This window comes from Dromaius novaehollandiae, chromosome 8, assembly GCF_036370855.1.
Source record: "Dromaius novaehollandiae isolate bDroNov1 chromosome 8, bDroNov1.hap1, whole genome shotgun sequence".
In the NCBI taxonomy this organism is placed as follows: domain Eukaryota; kingdom Metazoa; phylum Chordata; class Aves; order Casuariiformes; family Dromaiidae; genus Dromaius; species Dromaius novaehollandiae.
Genome location: NC_088105.1, coordinates 31,138,205 through 31,152,222, shown reverse-complemented (window position 1 = coordinate 31,152,222; position 14,018 = coordinate 31,138,205). Strand labels below are relative to the sequence as shown.

The window sequence follows — 14,018 nt, the reverse complement described above, 5'->3', positions numbered from 1 at the left end:
GGTGAAATGGTCTGAGATAACTGACTGGTGTCATGTTCCAGTTGGGGTTATTGAGCTAGGTGCTTCTGCTCCTTCTGTTACAGGTTGTCAATAGTGCTCTGTTTTGAACATAACTGGATGAGAAATACTGCTCACACTGTTGCAGGGATGTTGGAAATATATATGAAACTGATGTAGCTGTCTCTTACCATTCTCTTTCTTAAGCATGCTAGCATCTTGTGATTAAATAATCAAATAACACTGAGCGATGTTTTTTCTTGAGCTCTGTATAAGGTCATCTAGCTCCCTTAGGGGTTCAAACAAAAGCAAAGAGAAAGAAAGATCAAAGTTGGAAAAGCTCGAAGTAGCATCGTTGCCAACATTAAGTGAGATTGGCTGCGGCCCTTTAGCTGAGTCTTGAAAACCTCCAAGGATGAGATTGCATGGCCTCCAAGTAACCTGTTCCACAGCTGCTCCCCTCTTCTGACATAGGAACACCTAGCGTCAGAGCTAGGTTGCTTTGGATCTCTGGCTTGAACCAACTTGTAATTTCTAGCTTCTGGTGTAAGCAACCAATCAATCCCACCCTCAAACTGCGGTGCCTTGGCATATAGCAGTCCTAAGCATTTTCGCATTTATCACTAGTTTGTTAAATTTTATTTACCTTGCTTTTTGGCAAGAGGCTATTAGCCATTTTATTTTGCAAATTTATATGCACTAAGCACAAGCTTCTGAGTAGTTAAACTATCTTGACTTTAGCACAGATGAAAACAGTTTGATAGAAAATTACACTATTTAAAAACAAGACACTGCATTGTAAAATGTCAGTCAGATTACTCCCTAGAGTTCAAGAGCGTTCCTTGTCTAAACGTAAAATACAAGTATTTTTGCCTGTTTGGTTTAGAAGGGGCCAGTACAATGAGGAAGCACTCTTCCTGTGTCTTGTTTTGAAATCCTTTCCTGTATACCATTGCACTTTCTCCACCGTTAATGTCTAATGCAAAAAATATGAAGGAATGTCTTCAAGTGGTCACAAGAAGTTAATAAATATTGGAGATTTTCATAGACCCAAACTGCTTGTACGAGATTGCCTCATTTGGTATGAGAAGGTCATTGGTACTGGCTTTCAAGGTGACCCAGACTGGAGCTAATTGTGAGTCGTCTTTGAAGAACACTTGAGTGCAAGGGAATAACTCTTCATCTCACCTTTTGCCTTGATTGTTGCTCAAGTACAAAAGGCAGATGGACAGCACACCACGATCAGGCCAAAGGCTCATATATAAAGGAGAAAAGCAAATGCTGAGGGAGAGAATGCTTTGTGCACACTGTCTCCATGTGCTGCGTGTGTACTTCCCAACGTGTCCGGCAAGGGCAATGAAAGTGGTGGACTAATCTTTTCCAAGGGGCAAGAGGGAGATCACATCCTGGACTACCAGTAAAATGTTCTGCTGTGGCTGGGCTTGGATGAACCCCGTTCCCAAGGGATGTTCAGTGTAGCCAAGGGAAGTGGTCGAGCCCCACGCTGCTTTGTGATGCCCCCTCCTGGTAAGCTTTGTGACAGGTACAATTTTGTGCATTATCTACCCAAAATGCTTAGCTCTGTTAACTAGTTAGCTGTGCAACTTGCATATCTGCTGAAAAAAGTTTTCAGAATTAACAGATGAGCTCAGAAAGAGACAGGGTCTGACTGTAAGGATGAAGCTGTCTTTGTAGACCATCCAAGAGGTGAGCCCTGGCCCCCAGACTGCTTGTACCAGCCTCTGCGCCATTTCCTGGCTAGCGTGGTCTGAAGAGACTAGCTACATCTACACTGCATGGCATGTGGTTCACCTCTCTCTGTACCCCTGAGACACAAAACTCTACAAGTTACAACTGAATTCAGAGTTTCTGAAATAACAATACCTGCATTTACAGTTTTTATTTTAACATGTTTTGTCCTGGTGAATGGCACAGGAAAGCACAAAGCCTCTTGAGAGAGTGTTAGAGAATTGTCTGGTGCAGGGCGTCGGTGTTGGTGCAGCCTGCCTCAGTCTTACTGACTTGGACCAGGCTTGGGAGCAAATTATCCTGTCTGCCTCAGCCAGGTTTCCCTTCTGGAGAGGACTAGTTTTTTCACATTGTGGCTGATGAGGGGACTGGGGCTGGGAGTGAAATAAGAAGCTACTCAAACACAGCGTAGTTGCTATTGTGGTCTATACATGAAGAGTAAGTCCAATATTGTTGTAATGATTTTTTTTTTTGAGAAGCAGTGGAGCTGCTGTGTCTTACCCTGAGTTATGTTACTTAGGATCGTATGGTTGCTGCTTTGTTTCACTGTTTCTTGTAGCTGTTTCTTAATTTTACGTTCAAGGTAAGCTACTTCTCGTGAAGGCTGCCATTTGATGGAGTGGTGTAGTACTGAACACAGTGGGAAGCAGATTGCTGACTGGGACTTCTAGATACAGTAATGAAAAAGAGTAATTTACAATAATATATTGTAATTTTTTTCTTTGATGCTGTTATAATTTAGGAAAGTGGTATCTGGGGACTTTATCAGGCTCTATGACTTAGGCCTGGATACTCAGCCTTCTCTTTGACTTCTTATTGTTCCTGAGAGCCTGCTCTTCATCCTTTTTGCCTTGTTTTCTCCACACTGAAATGAGAGGGTGATATTTTATTATAATTGTTTCTGAAGAGTCTGTCACTGCAGTATTTGAATACCATAGTTAGTGCAGTGGTGGCTATCATATACATCTTTAACACGAATGCATTGGGAGAGGTGGGGAAGGGACACGTTTTCAACCTCTCTTGATCTGCAAACATCCCTCTTGGCTAACCCTTAAGAAAAAGTTTTTTTTTAATGTGTAACTGAGGTAAGGACTCTTGTGTCGCAATGAATTTTATATTCCTGATAATAAGTTAAAAATTAATTACAATGTTGTTTTGTCTTTTCAGTACATCAACTATGGTAACCTGGAACAGCTATTAGACAGTAATCAGCATCTGCCCTGGACAGTGAGGGTGAAACTGGCATATGACATTGCTATGGGAATCCGTTATCTTCACTATAAAGGCATTTTCCACCGAGACCTTACATCCAAGGTACCATTTATAGAATGAAGGGAGCTTTTGAATGGAGGTACTCTGGTTGTTTGGTTCTTTCCCTTTCTTCCATCAGATAAGTGCTGTTATAGAAAATGTGGTCTCAGGCATTGTGAGGGAAAAAACCCTGAAATACAGTTTATAGGATTAAAACTTTCCTCACAACATGTTGAGTAGTTTGTGTAGAAGCCTAAGAAATAACTATGCTGAAGGGAGGTAACTTCTTAAGTGAGTTCAGATTAGGGTTTCTCAGAAAGCAGCTACAGAGTTTTTAGTTCTGAATTATGGTTCAATAATGTATTTAAATCCCTGGATAATTAAGCATAACAATCTAGCATTTGGAACAGGACATTCATATAAAGATCCCGAGTTGAGGAGATTATGATAAACGCACTTTAGAATGGCCTTGTTGTTTTGTTTCCCTACATATTTCACAAATATTACTCAATAGGAAGAGTGGCCTTTCATTACTAATTCAGCATTAAGTGTTGTCCACAGTCTAGTTTTGTATTTCTTTCCTTCATAAAGTCAGTAAGACAAAACTAGTTTACTTAAAATTTTTGGTGCTCTTAAGAGGGATTGAAAAGAGGAAAAGTTGGATAGGAAAGAAAGAATCTATATGGAGACTGGAGGAAAGGAATCTTGTATAGGGAAGAATTGTATAAGAAGAAATAGGGTCTCTGGTCTCGTTTAGGATTCCTGTTCTTGAACAGCTTAATTCAGCTATGTATTTTTTTTTTCTAATTGTATTGTGCAAATTAACTTCCATGTCAGAAAAAAACAAAACTGCGCTTTCTTAAACACTAATGTTGAAATGAAGGTTTCATTTTTTACTTTTCTAAAGTATTTAATAAGTTGCTAGCAATCTGTTGAGCTTTTTCCTGGTTGTTCTTATAATTGTATCATGGAAACTGGGATCTCTCTGTGATTTAAGAGTACAGGCAAGTTGTCTGTATGATTTGTGAATGCCAACATTCATCTTTTTGGGAATCTATAAGCTATCCTGTGGAATGATATTTCAGTGTCAGAATTTTCCATGGACACGGGTTTGTCTGAACTGCTTTGGTGACTGCTCATGTGGATTTAGCTGGCTGAAGCAGCTAACTAATTCACACTCAGCTCTGTGCGCACATTACCCTAGTATTCACACTGTGTCTTGCCATCTGTCAAAATGTATGACAAGGGCTTTGCTGTCCTGCCTATCTACTGCTGTCTTTACTTTTGCTCGTGAGCTAGTTTAAGCTCATTCAGGACCTGCAACATGGAAGTACTCCAAAACTGTTCTTGGGAAGACTTCATAATGTCACTTCAGGCAAAACCCTTCAGAAAAACCTACCTTAGCCTAAGAGTTTTTTTAAGATTAAAAAATAAAATAAAATAAAATAAAAACCTGGCTCAATATGTTGGCAAATGTGGGTAGCTACTAGTCTTTCATCCAGTTTTAGCTGAGTTTAGTTTGCTAATTTTCCCTCTGCAATGTCATCTTAATAGCCTTCTGTAATGCATGTTATAAGCTATCTCAGTGTAGCATTAAACAAATGAAAGACATGCATTTAGCCTAGGGAAAAAAAAATTTAACTAGTAGGTAAAAGAAATACGTCAGAAAAGCATAAAACATTTCATCGGAGGTCCTTTCAAATGAAAAGTGCTGGTTTCTGCAGGTAAGAATATCAACTTTGTGAAAAATGCCCAGGCTTGCAGTCATGTCAGTTTGACATGATGTGTTCAGAAAGTCTCATGTCAGTCCCCTTCGAGTATATGGATAAGAGATGTGTAAAAGTAAATGAAAATATAAATTAATATTACCCCTTTTATCAGTTCATGATAAATTTTAGTGCATTCAAAAGACTAGGGAAGCACAGTTAGTGCAAGGAACCAAAGTAGCTAAGGAGAACTCTGTGCTTGCAGCATTTATCATAACATGTACTGTGGTGGCTAGTCATATGAAAATCCATTTCCTGAGTCCTCTGTGAATGCCTTTGTTCAGAGCTTTGCATAATTTTATGCCATTCTTAGGAACTGCCCTACCAGTGCTTCAATGTTATCTATTGTTGAATGGTCTAAGTCATTGTTTAGAAAATGCACCCACCGGAAGGAGTATATGGTTTTAGTGCAAGAGCAAACTCTGCTATGACCATGGGAAGTAGTAAGGATTTTTTAAAAAAGAATTAACTACGAGTTATCTTTGGATTGCTCTTAGCACTAAAGGTAATAAAGCTAAAGTGTATCTGTGGGTCACACTGGAAGTTGCCAGGATGAGTCTGACATGTCAGCTGTATTCTGAGTAGCTGGCTGTACTTAATAATTTCCAGTTCCTTGATTTTTGAGGTGTTGTATGCACTCAGTACTTCTGTGTTATTTTCTTTGGAGGTGATGTGGATGAAACCTTAAATGCCCAGGTATTTGTGAATTTTAATAGTATGTTGTTAAATTGGTGAAATATACTTTAAATTGAAATCTACTGTTGGGCAAATCACTCTTCTTTTGTGCAAATGTTTGCCCTCCTCCTGGCTAACTTTTAAAGAAGTCACATTGTTCCAAATAGCCAACTGCAAGATATCCCTCCAATATCAATTTCACTATAAAAAATTATTCTGGGTGGATTCAGACGTCATTTCTGCCTTTCTCCCTGTTTCTGACAAACCTCTAATTCCTGTAGCTTCCTCTAGCAGATGACGTTGTGAATGCTTGAAGTTTATTCTATCAGTTACAGCAGCAAAATTGTCAATCTGACAATAGCATTGTATGTGCCCATGCACTGGTTGCATAAAGGCTGAAAGAAGAAAAGGGTATTGTGGCACCCCCCCCCCCCCCCAAAAAAAAAAAAAAGAAAAAAAAAGAAAAAAAGAATTCTAGGATTGAAAAATAAGTATTTTTAACAGTTAGTATATGGCAGGATGATGTCTCTTCCTGATGCAGCATGTGGAGAGGAGCAGAACTCTGCTACTGCAGAAGGCCAGAGGGAGGAAGGGTATGGAGAAGGAGATGTAGGTCAGTGCAGTCAATGTGGCAGCCCACAGGGCATGTCAAGCCTGACGTCCCACTTGTGCCCTTCCTGCTGCCCTTTTGTCAGAGTGGGAGTGCTTGGTAAAGGCGAGCGTGCTGCCCAGACAGCTGATATTTTCCCATGTTGTGAGCCTCTCAGCCTTTGGGCTTGGAGGTTTGGCTGCTTAGCTGATCGGTTGGTCTGCCCTGATTAAGAGCAACAACCTAACTTGGATCTGTCAGAAGTTAAGAGTGGTCGGAGTAACTATTTTCAGCCTGTAGATGGTAGGTGTGTCGACAGGATGACTTGTACATTTTGTAAGCCAATATGATGTCCTCACTTTTGACTTCTCATAAAGAGATTGATGTAGAGCCTAAACCCACAGCCATGGACTGGATATGAGGACCAGACTCCTTGGCTCATCCCCTGTCCCCATTGCTATCACTGCAAGCCCTGTGAATGCTATTTTCTTCTGGGCTTATTATAAGGTGTGCAAAGGAGGATTTGGGTCTCAGAATCAAGAGGCTTTTCTTCAAGTTTCAGTGATTCTGAAGTAGGTCAGGTTATGCATTTTAACTCTGACAGCCTTAGTCACAGCAGATGCAGTTGTTAAAACAGAAATCATTATGCAAAATGTTGGAGGTGTTCGAACAGGAGCCAGCCGGCTATAATAAAGTTTTTCTTAATCTGACTCGTTTTTGCAACATTCTGTCTGTTGTTACCTGTAGTTTAAATATTGTGTTTGGGAAAGCAGAGAAAAGAATTGTCCAGTCTGCAAAAAGAATATAAGAAAATCCTTTTGTACCTCACCCCTCAAAATAAATATCATTACTGCACAGAGTTCCTTCGTGCTTCATTTTCTGTGCTGTATTCAAACCCTGCTCTGGAAGCACTGTTAATTTCCTGGGGAACCTACAGCAGTGACATCTCTGAGATGAAGGAGATGAAAAAACTCTGTTTTACCAGTAGAGATTAAAACCAAAAATATCAGTGAATATTAGGTTTGGGTTTTAAGACTATGCTTGGAATATTTGGTATTTTACATGTGTTTTTAAGTTCAAAGCAATATGCTCACTGGCCTCAGGGGCAGTTAGAAGTGTACTGCACTTATGAAATAGTCAAGCTTGACACCTAGAGGCAGAGAGAGCACAAGATTAGCAAGAGTCTCTGAAAGGTTTTGTTAAACTAGCTTCCTTGTCACAGAGTCGTCCTGTGCTGCTGAAGGAAGGGCAGAATCCCAGTCCTGGGGCACCACTGCAACCATCTTAACCATGAGGCTGAAGACCTTTATCTCAAGCTCAGTGTTTCCTTTTCATCTTTTCCTGGCCTTTCTTTCACCTTCTTGTTTCTGTGGCAAGAGTGGCTGAAGTCCTGAAATACATGGGTGCCCAGTGGAAAATTGGCTGTGTGATCATGTAATTAAAGACTTTACCTTAATGTATATGCTCAAGGGGAAGAAACTGAGTTCTCAGAAAAAGTTTTGCTTCCCATCTTCTGAGTGCAGTATTAATTTTTTGGTGTAGGCTATTTTGTGTGCAACTTCCTACCTATTTAAAAAACAAACTAGAAAAAAAAGCAGTGGCATTATGCAATTCCTTTGCAGGATTAGTACCTTGACATTGATTGCAGAGGTGTTTGCTGCTTTAATTCTGTAACTAGTGCAGGAAATACTACTAATTAGTATTTAGTACTACTATCAGTAATTAGTATTACTACTACACATAGCTTGTTTTTGCCATGGAGCAGCAGTAGGGAGAAGAATAGGGGAGACTCCTTGGCAGTGAGAAGGGAACGTCCACTACGAGTCTGCCCATTCTTCCAAGGCTGATCGTATCCAGTCTGTGTCCAGCCAGTCCTTTCTGCTTGCCTACGGTGCCAGCTGCCATTCAGGCTTTTCATCCTTGTTCCAGGGCTTTTCCTTTTCTTTTTGCTCCAAGTTCCTACCTCCAACCCTCTTGTTCAATCCCTTTGCCCAGTTGACTGCTGTTACCCTCTTCTTGTTGCTCCCACTGATGCTTTATGCAAGCTCACTCGCTCTCTCCATTCCTGTCTCCAGGATGCTTAGCCATTTCTAGCTCTCCCTCTGTTCTGCTGCTCCAAATATATTTTTTTATATATACATAGACATATATATAATTTCCCTCCTTCCCCATCTTTTTCTCTGAGATCTTGGACCCTGCCAGCCCCTAACTTGGGCTTCTACTGTCCCATTATTCCAGGAACCAGTTACCTTACTCCCTTTTTCAAATTCTCCTCCCAGCAGATGTCCTGTCCCAGTCTACTTTTTGCAGGGGTTGTAAAACATGCATCTTACACAGGGGCCGTGTCAAATTTCAAGTTGAGAACATGTCAAATCTGGGTATAAAACTGTAGGGTAATATTTTTTTTTTTTGAGGATTTTTCTTTTCATTTTTTCAAAACTTGCCTGTAACACAGATCAAATAGCCTTTCTCTAGGTTTGTTCTCCAAAGCAGCTGAATTGTATTAGCTGAAACGAAAAACAAAACCTGGTATTTAAAACAAACAAACAAACAAAAAAACCCACAAACAAATGCCTTTCTGTTTGACAGAATTACATACAGTTGAAAACAAAGCTTTCTAATCAATAGTAGGTGGCAAGCAGTCTTAGGGAACATTGTAAGCTCCATTGATGATAAAATCTGAAGAAATTCTAATCTCTAGGCCTATATATGTGTGTGTATGTGTGTGTGTGTGTTTTTATATTCCTTCCAACATATGCTTTCACTTCACAATAAATGTGTAATGGTTCGCCCTTCTTTCTTTGAGAGATGAGTTGTCTCTGTTACTGTGGGACAGACATCCATGCAAGCAGTTACTGTAGACTGATGGAATATCAATTCACTGTCTTTGGGCTTGAATAAAATACCCTCACTTCTTACCCTGTGTGCTGTTTGCTTGTTTAAAGCAAAATAAACCCCAAGCAATGAACAGAACTTTTGTCTGGTGCGTCCTGTACTTGCTGCTGCTGTTCTAAAGTCCCCTTTGTGCTAGAGTAAGCTCCTGCCTGGATGTTTTGCACTGCAGGGGAGGGCTTGCACTGCAAAAAATAGCTATTGCAGATGATTATTCTAATGATAATCACATTGGTAAACTCTTACTGGTGATTGGGACCCAAGTGGAGCTTGTCCCTTAAACATACAGGTTTTAGTTTAAAAAAAATCTATCTAGCATTGTAAGCTTCCTGTTGTACATCTCATTGTCAATGGTATTTCTGTTAAGGGATGGCACTTTAAAAACAGCTGATACATCCCAGTTGGTCTTTTAATTTGGTAACAATTATCAGAGGGTTGCAAACAAGACTGCAGTAGCATTCTTGTATTTTCTCCGTGTGCGATAAAATCTCTGAAGAGTTTAGTTTCTAGGTCATATTGAAAAATAAAACGATGGGGTTTCTTCATCTAAGCAACTTATTTTTAACTCTGAAACTCTTGAGTCTATTTTCGTCTTTGTTTATGTAAAAGGGAGAATAGAATATTGCATTTGTCTTAGTGGGATTACGCTGTGCAAAGCAGATGTTAAACTCCCGTAACACACAAAAGGGTCTTTATGTTCTTTCACATCTGTCTCTGCATAAACAGCTCTGTTAACTCTTTAGGGCTCGTGTACAGAGCTCCGTGCTTTTATTATGAGACTGTCTCAGGAAGGACTGATGGGTCCCCACTTAGGGAAGAGACCTCTTCTCTCTGACCCTGTGAGCTTCTAAAGGAAACAACATGCCTCTCTAGACAGAGGTTCAGCGAGAAAGCTTGGGGAGTTCTTCATGTTGTATTGCGTTGCAGCTTATCCAAATAGTGTGATAGTAAGTTGGATGAGTTTTCCTAAAGCCCATGTTGTAAAGCTGCTTGGCACTTCATTGCACAGGCTATCCTTGAAGCTTTCCTTTCCGCTACAGAGAGGTTTGAACTCATATGTTTCTGTGCCAAATTCCAGTAATGAAACTTCTTCATACCAAAATGATACACATTTCTGTCTTTTTTTAGAAACTGAGCAGTATTGCTTTATCAGTAGTAACAGTATACTGTGGTTTATTGTACTCTTTTTACTAAAATACCATTTCTAGCGTAAATTTAAAAGCTCTTTTCAGCCTTTTAGTCTCTAATGAATCTTTGCCTCTTTTTGATCCTGATTTATATTGATAGTAGAATGTGAGTGCATAGAAATGTCTGTCATTGAGTGCCCATGAACTGCCAGTTACCTCTTACTGTGGGCTGTGTCAGTAGTCTCTCTCATGATTTGTATCTTAAATCTGGTAACTAAACTATCTGTGCTGTGTATTTGGTGCACTGTTGCATAAAGGCTTTACTAGGGTGGAAGGATGGAGGAGAGTGGTGGTGCTTCATATAGTCCCCTGCAGCCCAGAATGAAGCATCACTGTCTGCAAAACTTTGTCTTGAATGAACCGTAGAGGCTTGAAAGGTGACATCTAACCCTACTAGTTTAAGAGGAAAGGCTTTACTTCTGATTTCAGTAGGGCTAGTCTTCCATCTTTTGGGGGTTTCAAGAAATTGGTGCTTAGCTGCATAAATTTGCACCAGTTGAATTAAATCTGTTCAGTCTTACTACAGTAAGCATTTGTAGTGACACTGCTATTTTGGCTAAGACTGGTGCATGTCATCTGCTCACAGCTGATTTAGGTGTAAACGAGACAGTCACTCTTGTGCTGGAATACTTACCCTAATGAATTTAAAATCACACTCAGTGCCTCTTTCATATGTAGACAGAAGTCAGACTTCCACTAATAAAAGAGGATAGTTTTGCTTCCTTCTTTATGTTACTTTGTGCAGCCCTTCCCAGCTGAACAGTTGATCAATGCTCCGTAGCGGAAACGTAGCCCCAAGCTTTGCCCCGTTGCCTCGTCATGGTGCGCCAGTCTCCCGGGCAGGTCCCCGGGAGCTGGAGGAGCTGGCGGACACGGGGGGTGTCGCTTCTGTTGGGTTTCTCAGCAGGCATGTCTCCTCCTGTTCATGTGGGAAGGGGCGTGGAGCTGTCAGGAAGCATTACCTGGCAGCTAGACTGGATGTTGCATTGGTTTGACTTGTGAATTATCTAGGAATAATCTACTTGTGTAACAGTTCAGTGCTGCACCTGAGAGCTGAGGTTGCCCGGGGCTGGGAGGGGGGAAGGTTGTTCATCTTTGGTTGGTAATGTATTTCTGTCAAATGGGATGTCCTTGTAGAATGTTAAGAAGCTGAAGAAGAATTTGCTGTCATGTTTATCTTACGTTTAAGCCTTCTTTCTGTATTAACGCAGTCCTGTAAGTTACTGTATATCTTAGACTCAGTAGAAATGTTTCTGTGGACTTTTAATTCCAGTGAAAACGATTCTTAGTCTGAAGTCAAATGTTCCCCTGCAACATTTGCGAAACAAGGGTTACTGGAGAATAACCCTCATACACAAAAGCCAGAAGGTAAAATGAACTACTGCAGTCTTGCCACTCAAACCAAACAAAATATAAATAGTCAAAGTTAACGCAAAGAAGGAAATCTAGGTTTTAACAGTGGTTCTTCTATGAGTCATAGAACTATTTTTTTAAATGTCAGTTATGGATCATCTTTAACTGCTGAAAAATCAATGGTAGAAAATAATCTGAGATTTTGCTGCATAAACTAGTATGAGCATTCTGGTACATGGTGGAGTCTCTGCTGTCCTTGGATACTTGTTTCTGTGTGGGACACAGTGCAGTTCACGTCTGCTTGAATCAGTTCAGTAAGATTTTCAGCAGTGTTTTATCCTGCTTGGATTTAAGTCCGTCTTACAGTGAGCAAATGTTTAAAGAGAAGCAAGCTGAATGAATGTGCTCTTTGATTTAAGATAACAAAGCCCATAACTGAGAAGCTTTACTGCTCTTTGGGCAAGCGCGGTTGAGTTAACTTTGTACATGTTTATGAGTCCCCAAACTAGCTGTACTTCTTATACTGGAGTCATGCTAAACAAACAGAACTTTGCACCTCAGCAGCCCGGGATGCTTTTTCTTTACATGAGCGCAAGAACGGCTCACTTAACCTTTTAATTGGCAGGAAGAAAACTTACTTTGTGGCCCAGGCCACACTCGTCTCTGTATATGTAAAACTGATGACTTGAACTTGATCTTTTAGCCAAGGGACCTGCTTTTCTTAGTAGTTGCATTATACAAACAAGCTAATTCTCTGGGGTCAGTGAGGGGCTTTTGTGCATCCAAGCACAATAAAACTAGAAAGTGTGTTTCCGGCCGTTTAGCTAATTAATGGACGGTACCACTCGGTAGCTGTCAGCAGTGGCTTTGCTGCCTGTCACTATGGTACTGGCTGCAGAAGGAGACAGAGCAAAGCATGTGGTAGAGGAATGAGTTGTCTTCCCTACCCTTTGCAGGACAGAAAAACCTAGGGAAGTCAGCTACCGATTCATCTGGTGAGAAGTGAAAACATGCAGTACTGGAATGGTCAAAGCACGTTTCTCAGGGTTGTAAATAAATAAACAAAATTAAACTAATAATACCCTGCATGTGATATAATCCTGCCAGATATGAATCATCTGAATGTGTCCTTAAGTTGCCCTTCCTCCTGACACTGGAGGGGGCATTTGAAAGGAAAAGATTGACAGATCTTTCCTATTAGCTGTTTTGCTTAAATCATGTTTTATGATGTGCTGTAGAATAAAGAATTTGACTTGAGACTTTAAAAACACATTTAGAGTTCCCACATCTTGTATTTTCTAATGGTAATCTATTGCAAAGCAATGAGTTCCTTTCATTTTTAAGTAGTTAATTTAGCAAAGCCTACAAAGGCATTTCGAGTCTGCTCTGATCTTGTATTCTGTTCAGGCCCAGGCAAACTATAAAGGGAAATTTCAAGGAGTCATAGTGAACAGCATGTATTGCATATTTTAACAGTAATGGGGTTAAATCATCTTAATTCTTGCTAGAACCTAGCTGGATATGGGCTGCCTGTGGCTGCCTGCTGTCTCAGCAAGTTTTTAAGTGGATTATTAACCAAGTGTAAGGCTGTTTGCAGCATCTGTAAGTTTGACAGGCATGTGATTGTGCAGGGGGAGAGGGTAGGGAGGGTAGGGGGAGAGGGTGATTGCTTTCAGACAAAAGCGTCTCATAGATGAATGTCTTTCAAACAATATCTTGTAATCTCGTTCTAGATTTAAAATAAATAAAACAAACGGTATAGGGGTTTCATGCCCAGACAATAACTCTTCTGTTTTTGTTTTTCTTTTTTCTTTTCCAGAACTGCTTAATAAAACATGATGAGAACGGATACTCAGCAATAGTGGGGGACTTTGGTTTGGCAGAGAAAATTCCTGATCACAGGTACGTGAACTAATCAAAATGCAGAGAGTTGTACTGCTCTTGCCGATCAGAAGCTGTAGTTAGCTGAATCCCTGAAGCCGCTATTGCATTCTGATACACAATCTGCAAAAAGCATCCTCAGTCTTCAGTCCAGAGCTGAATGACCAAAGTGTTCCAGCTTTAGTTATGGTGCATTTCGATAGATTTAGTGGTGACATTTGTTCTTTAAAAATGCTCCAGTGATTAGAGGATTCACTCGAGCTTTTCAGTAGATCTCCTGAGCAGGTGTCTGAGATTTTTGTAAAGAACTGTCCAGCATTCTGGATTGGGATGATTTTATAATCAATGTCCTCCTCCTTGATTGCAAACACTTTTAATTAGCCGCCTCCTGTTTTCATAAACTATATTTAGTGATATTCCAGTTTTTTTCTATTTAACTTCTGGGTTAATTGTTAAGGTCCAGGTTTGTAACCAAGAGGTATTAAAAATACTGTCTAAAAGTAGTTCACCATTTTGCTTTCTGTGGGGTGAAATTGTGATCTTAACTCACTTGAGGAATGCACAGGTGACTGTCACAAGCCATTGTTACAATTGGAAATGGTCCTTTTGTCCTCCCTCTGTTAGGGAGATCAAAGACAAGGATTTCCTTGTTCTCTCATCTGTACACTGACTTGTGTA

At 40.3% G+C, this 14,018-nt stretch overlaps 1 protein-coding gene across 3 annotated transcripts in view; it reads left to right on the top strand.

The window, feature by feature from the left end:
- Positions 1 to 14,018, top strand: part of TESK2 (testis associated actin remodelling kinase 2) — an 84,333-nt gene that overhangs the window by 54,836 nt on the left and 15,479 nt on the right. For 2 of the 3 annotated variants that reach the window (XM_064516128.1, XM_026104270.2), the window contains exons 5-6: positions 2,914 to 3,060; positions 13,279 to 13,361. In XM_064516128.1, the coding sequence (XP_064372198.1) occupies positions 2,914 to 3,060; positions 13,279 to 13,361 (230 nt within the window). The remainder of the gene's footprint in view (positions 1 to 2,913; positions 3,061 to 13,278; positions 13,362 to 14,018) is intronic. The other variant, XM_026104285.2, reaches the window with a different exon arrangement.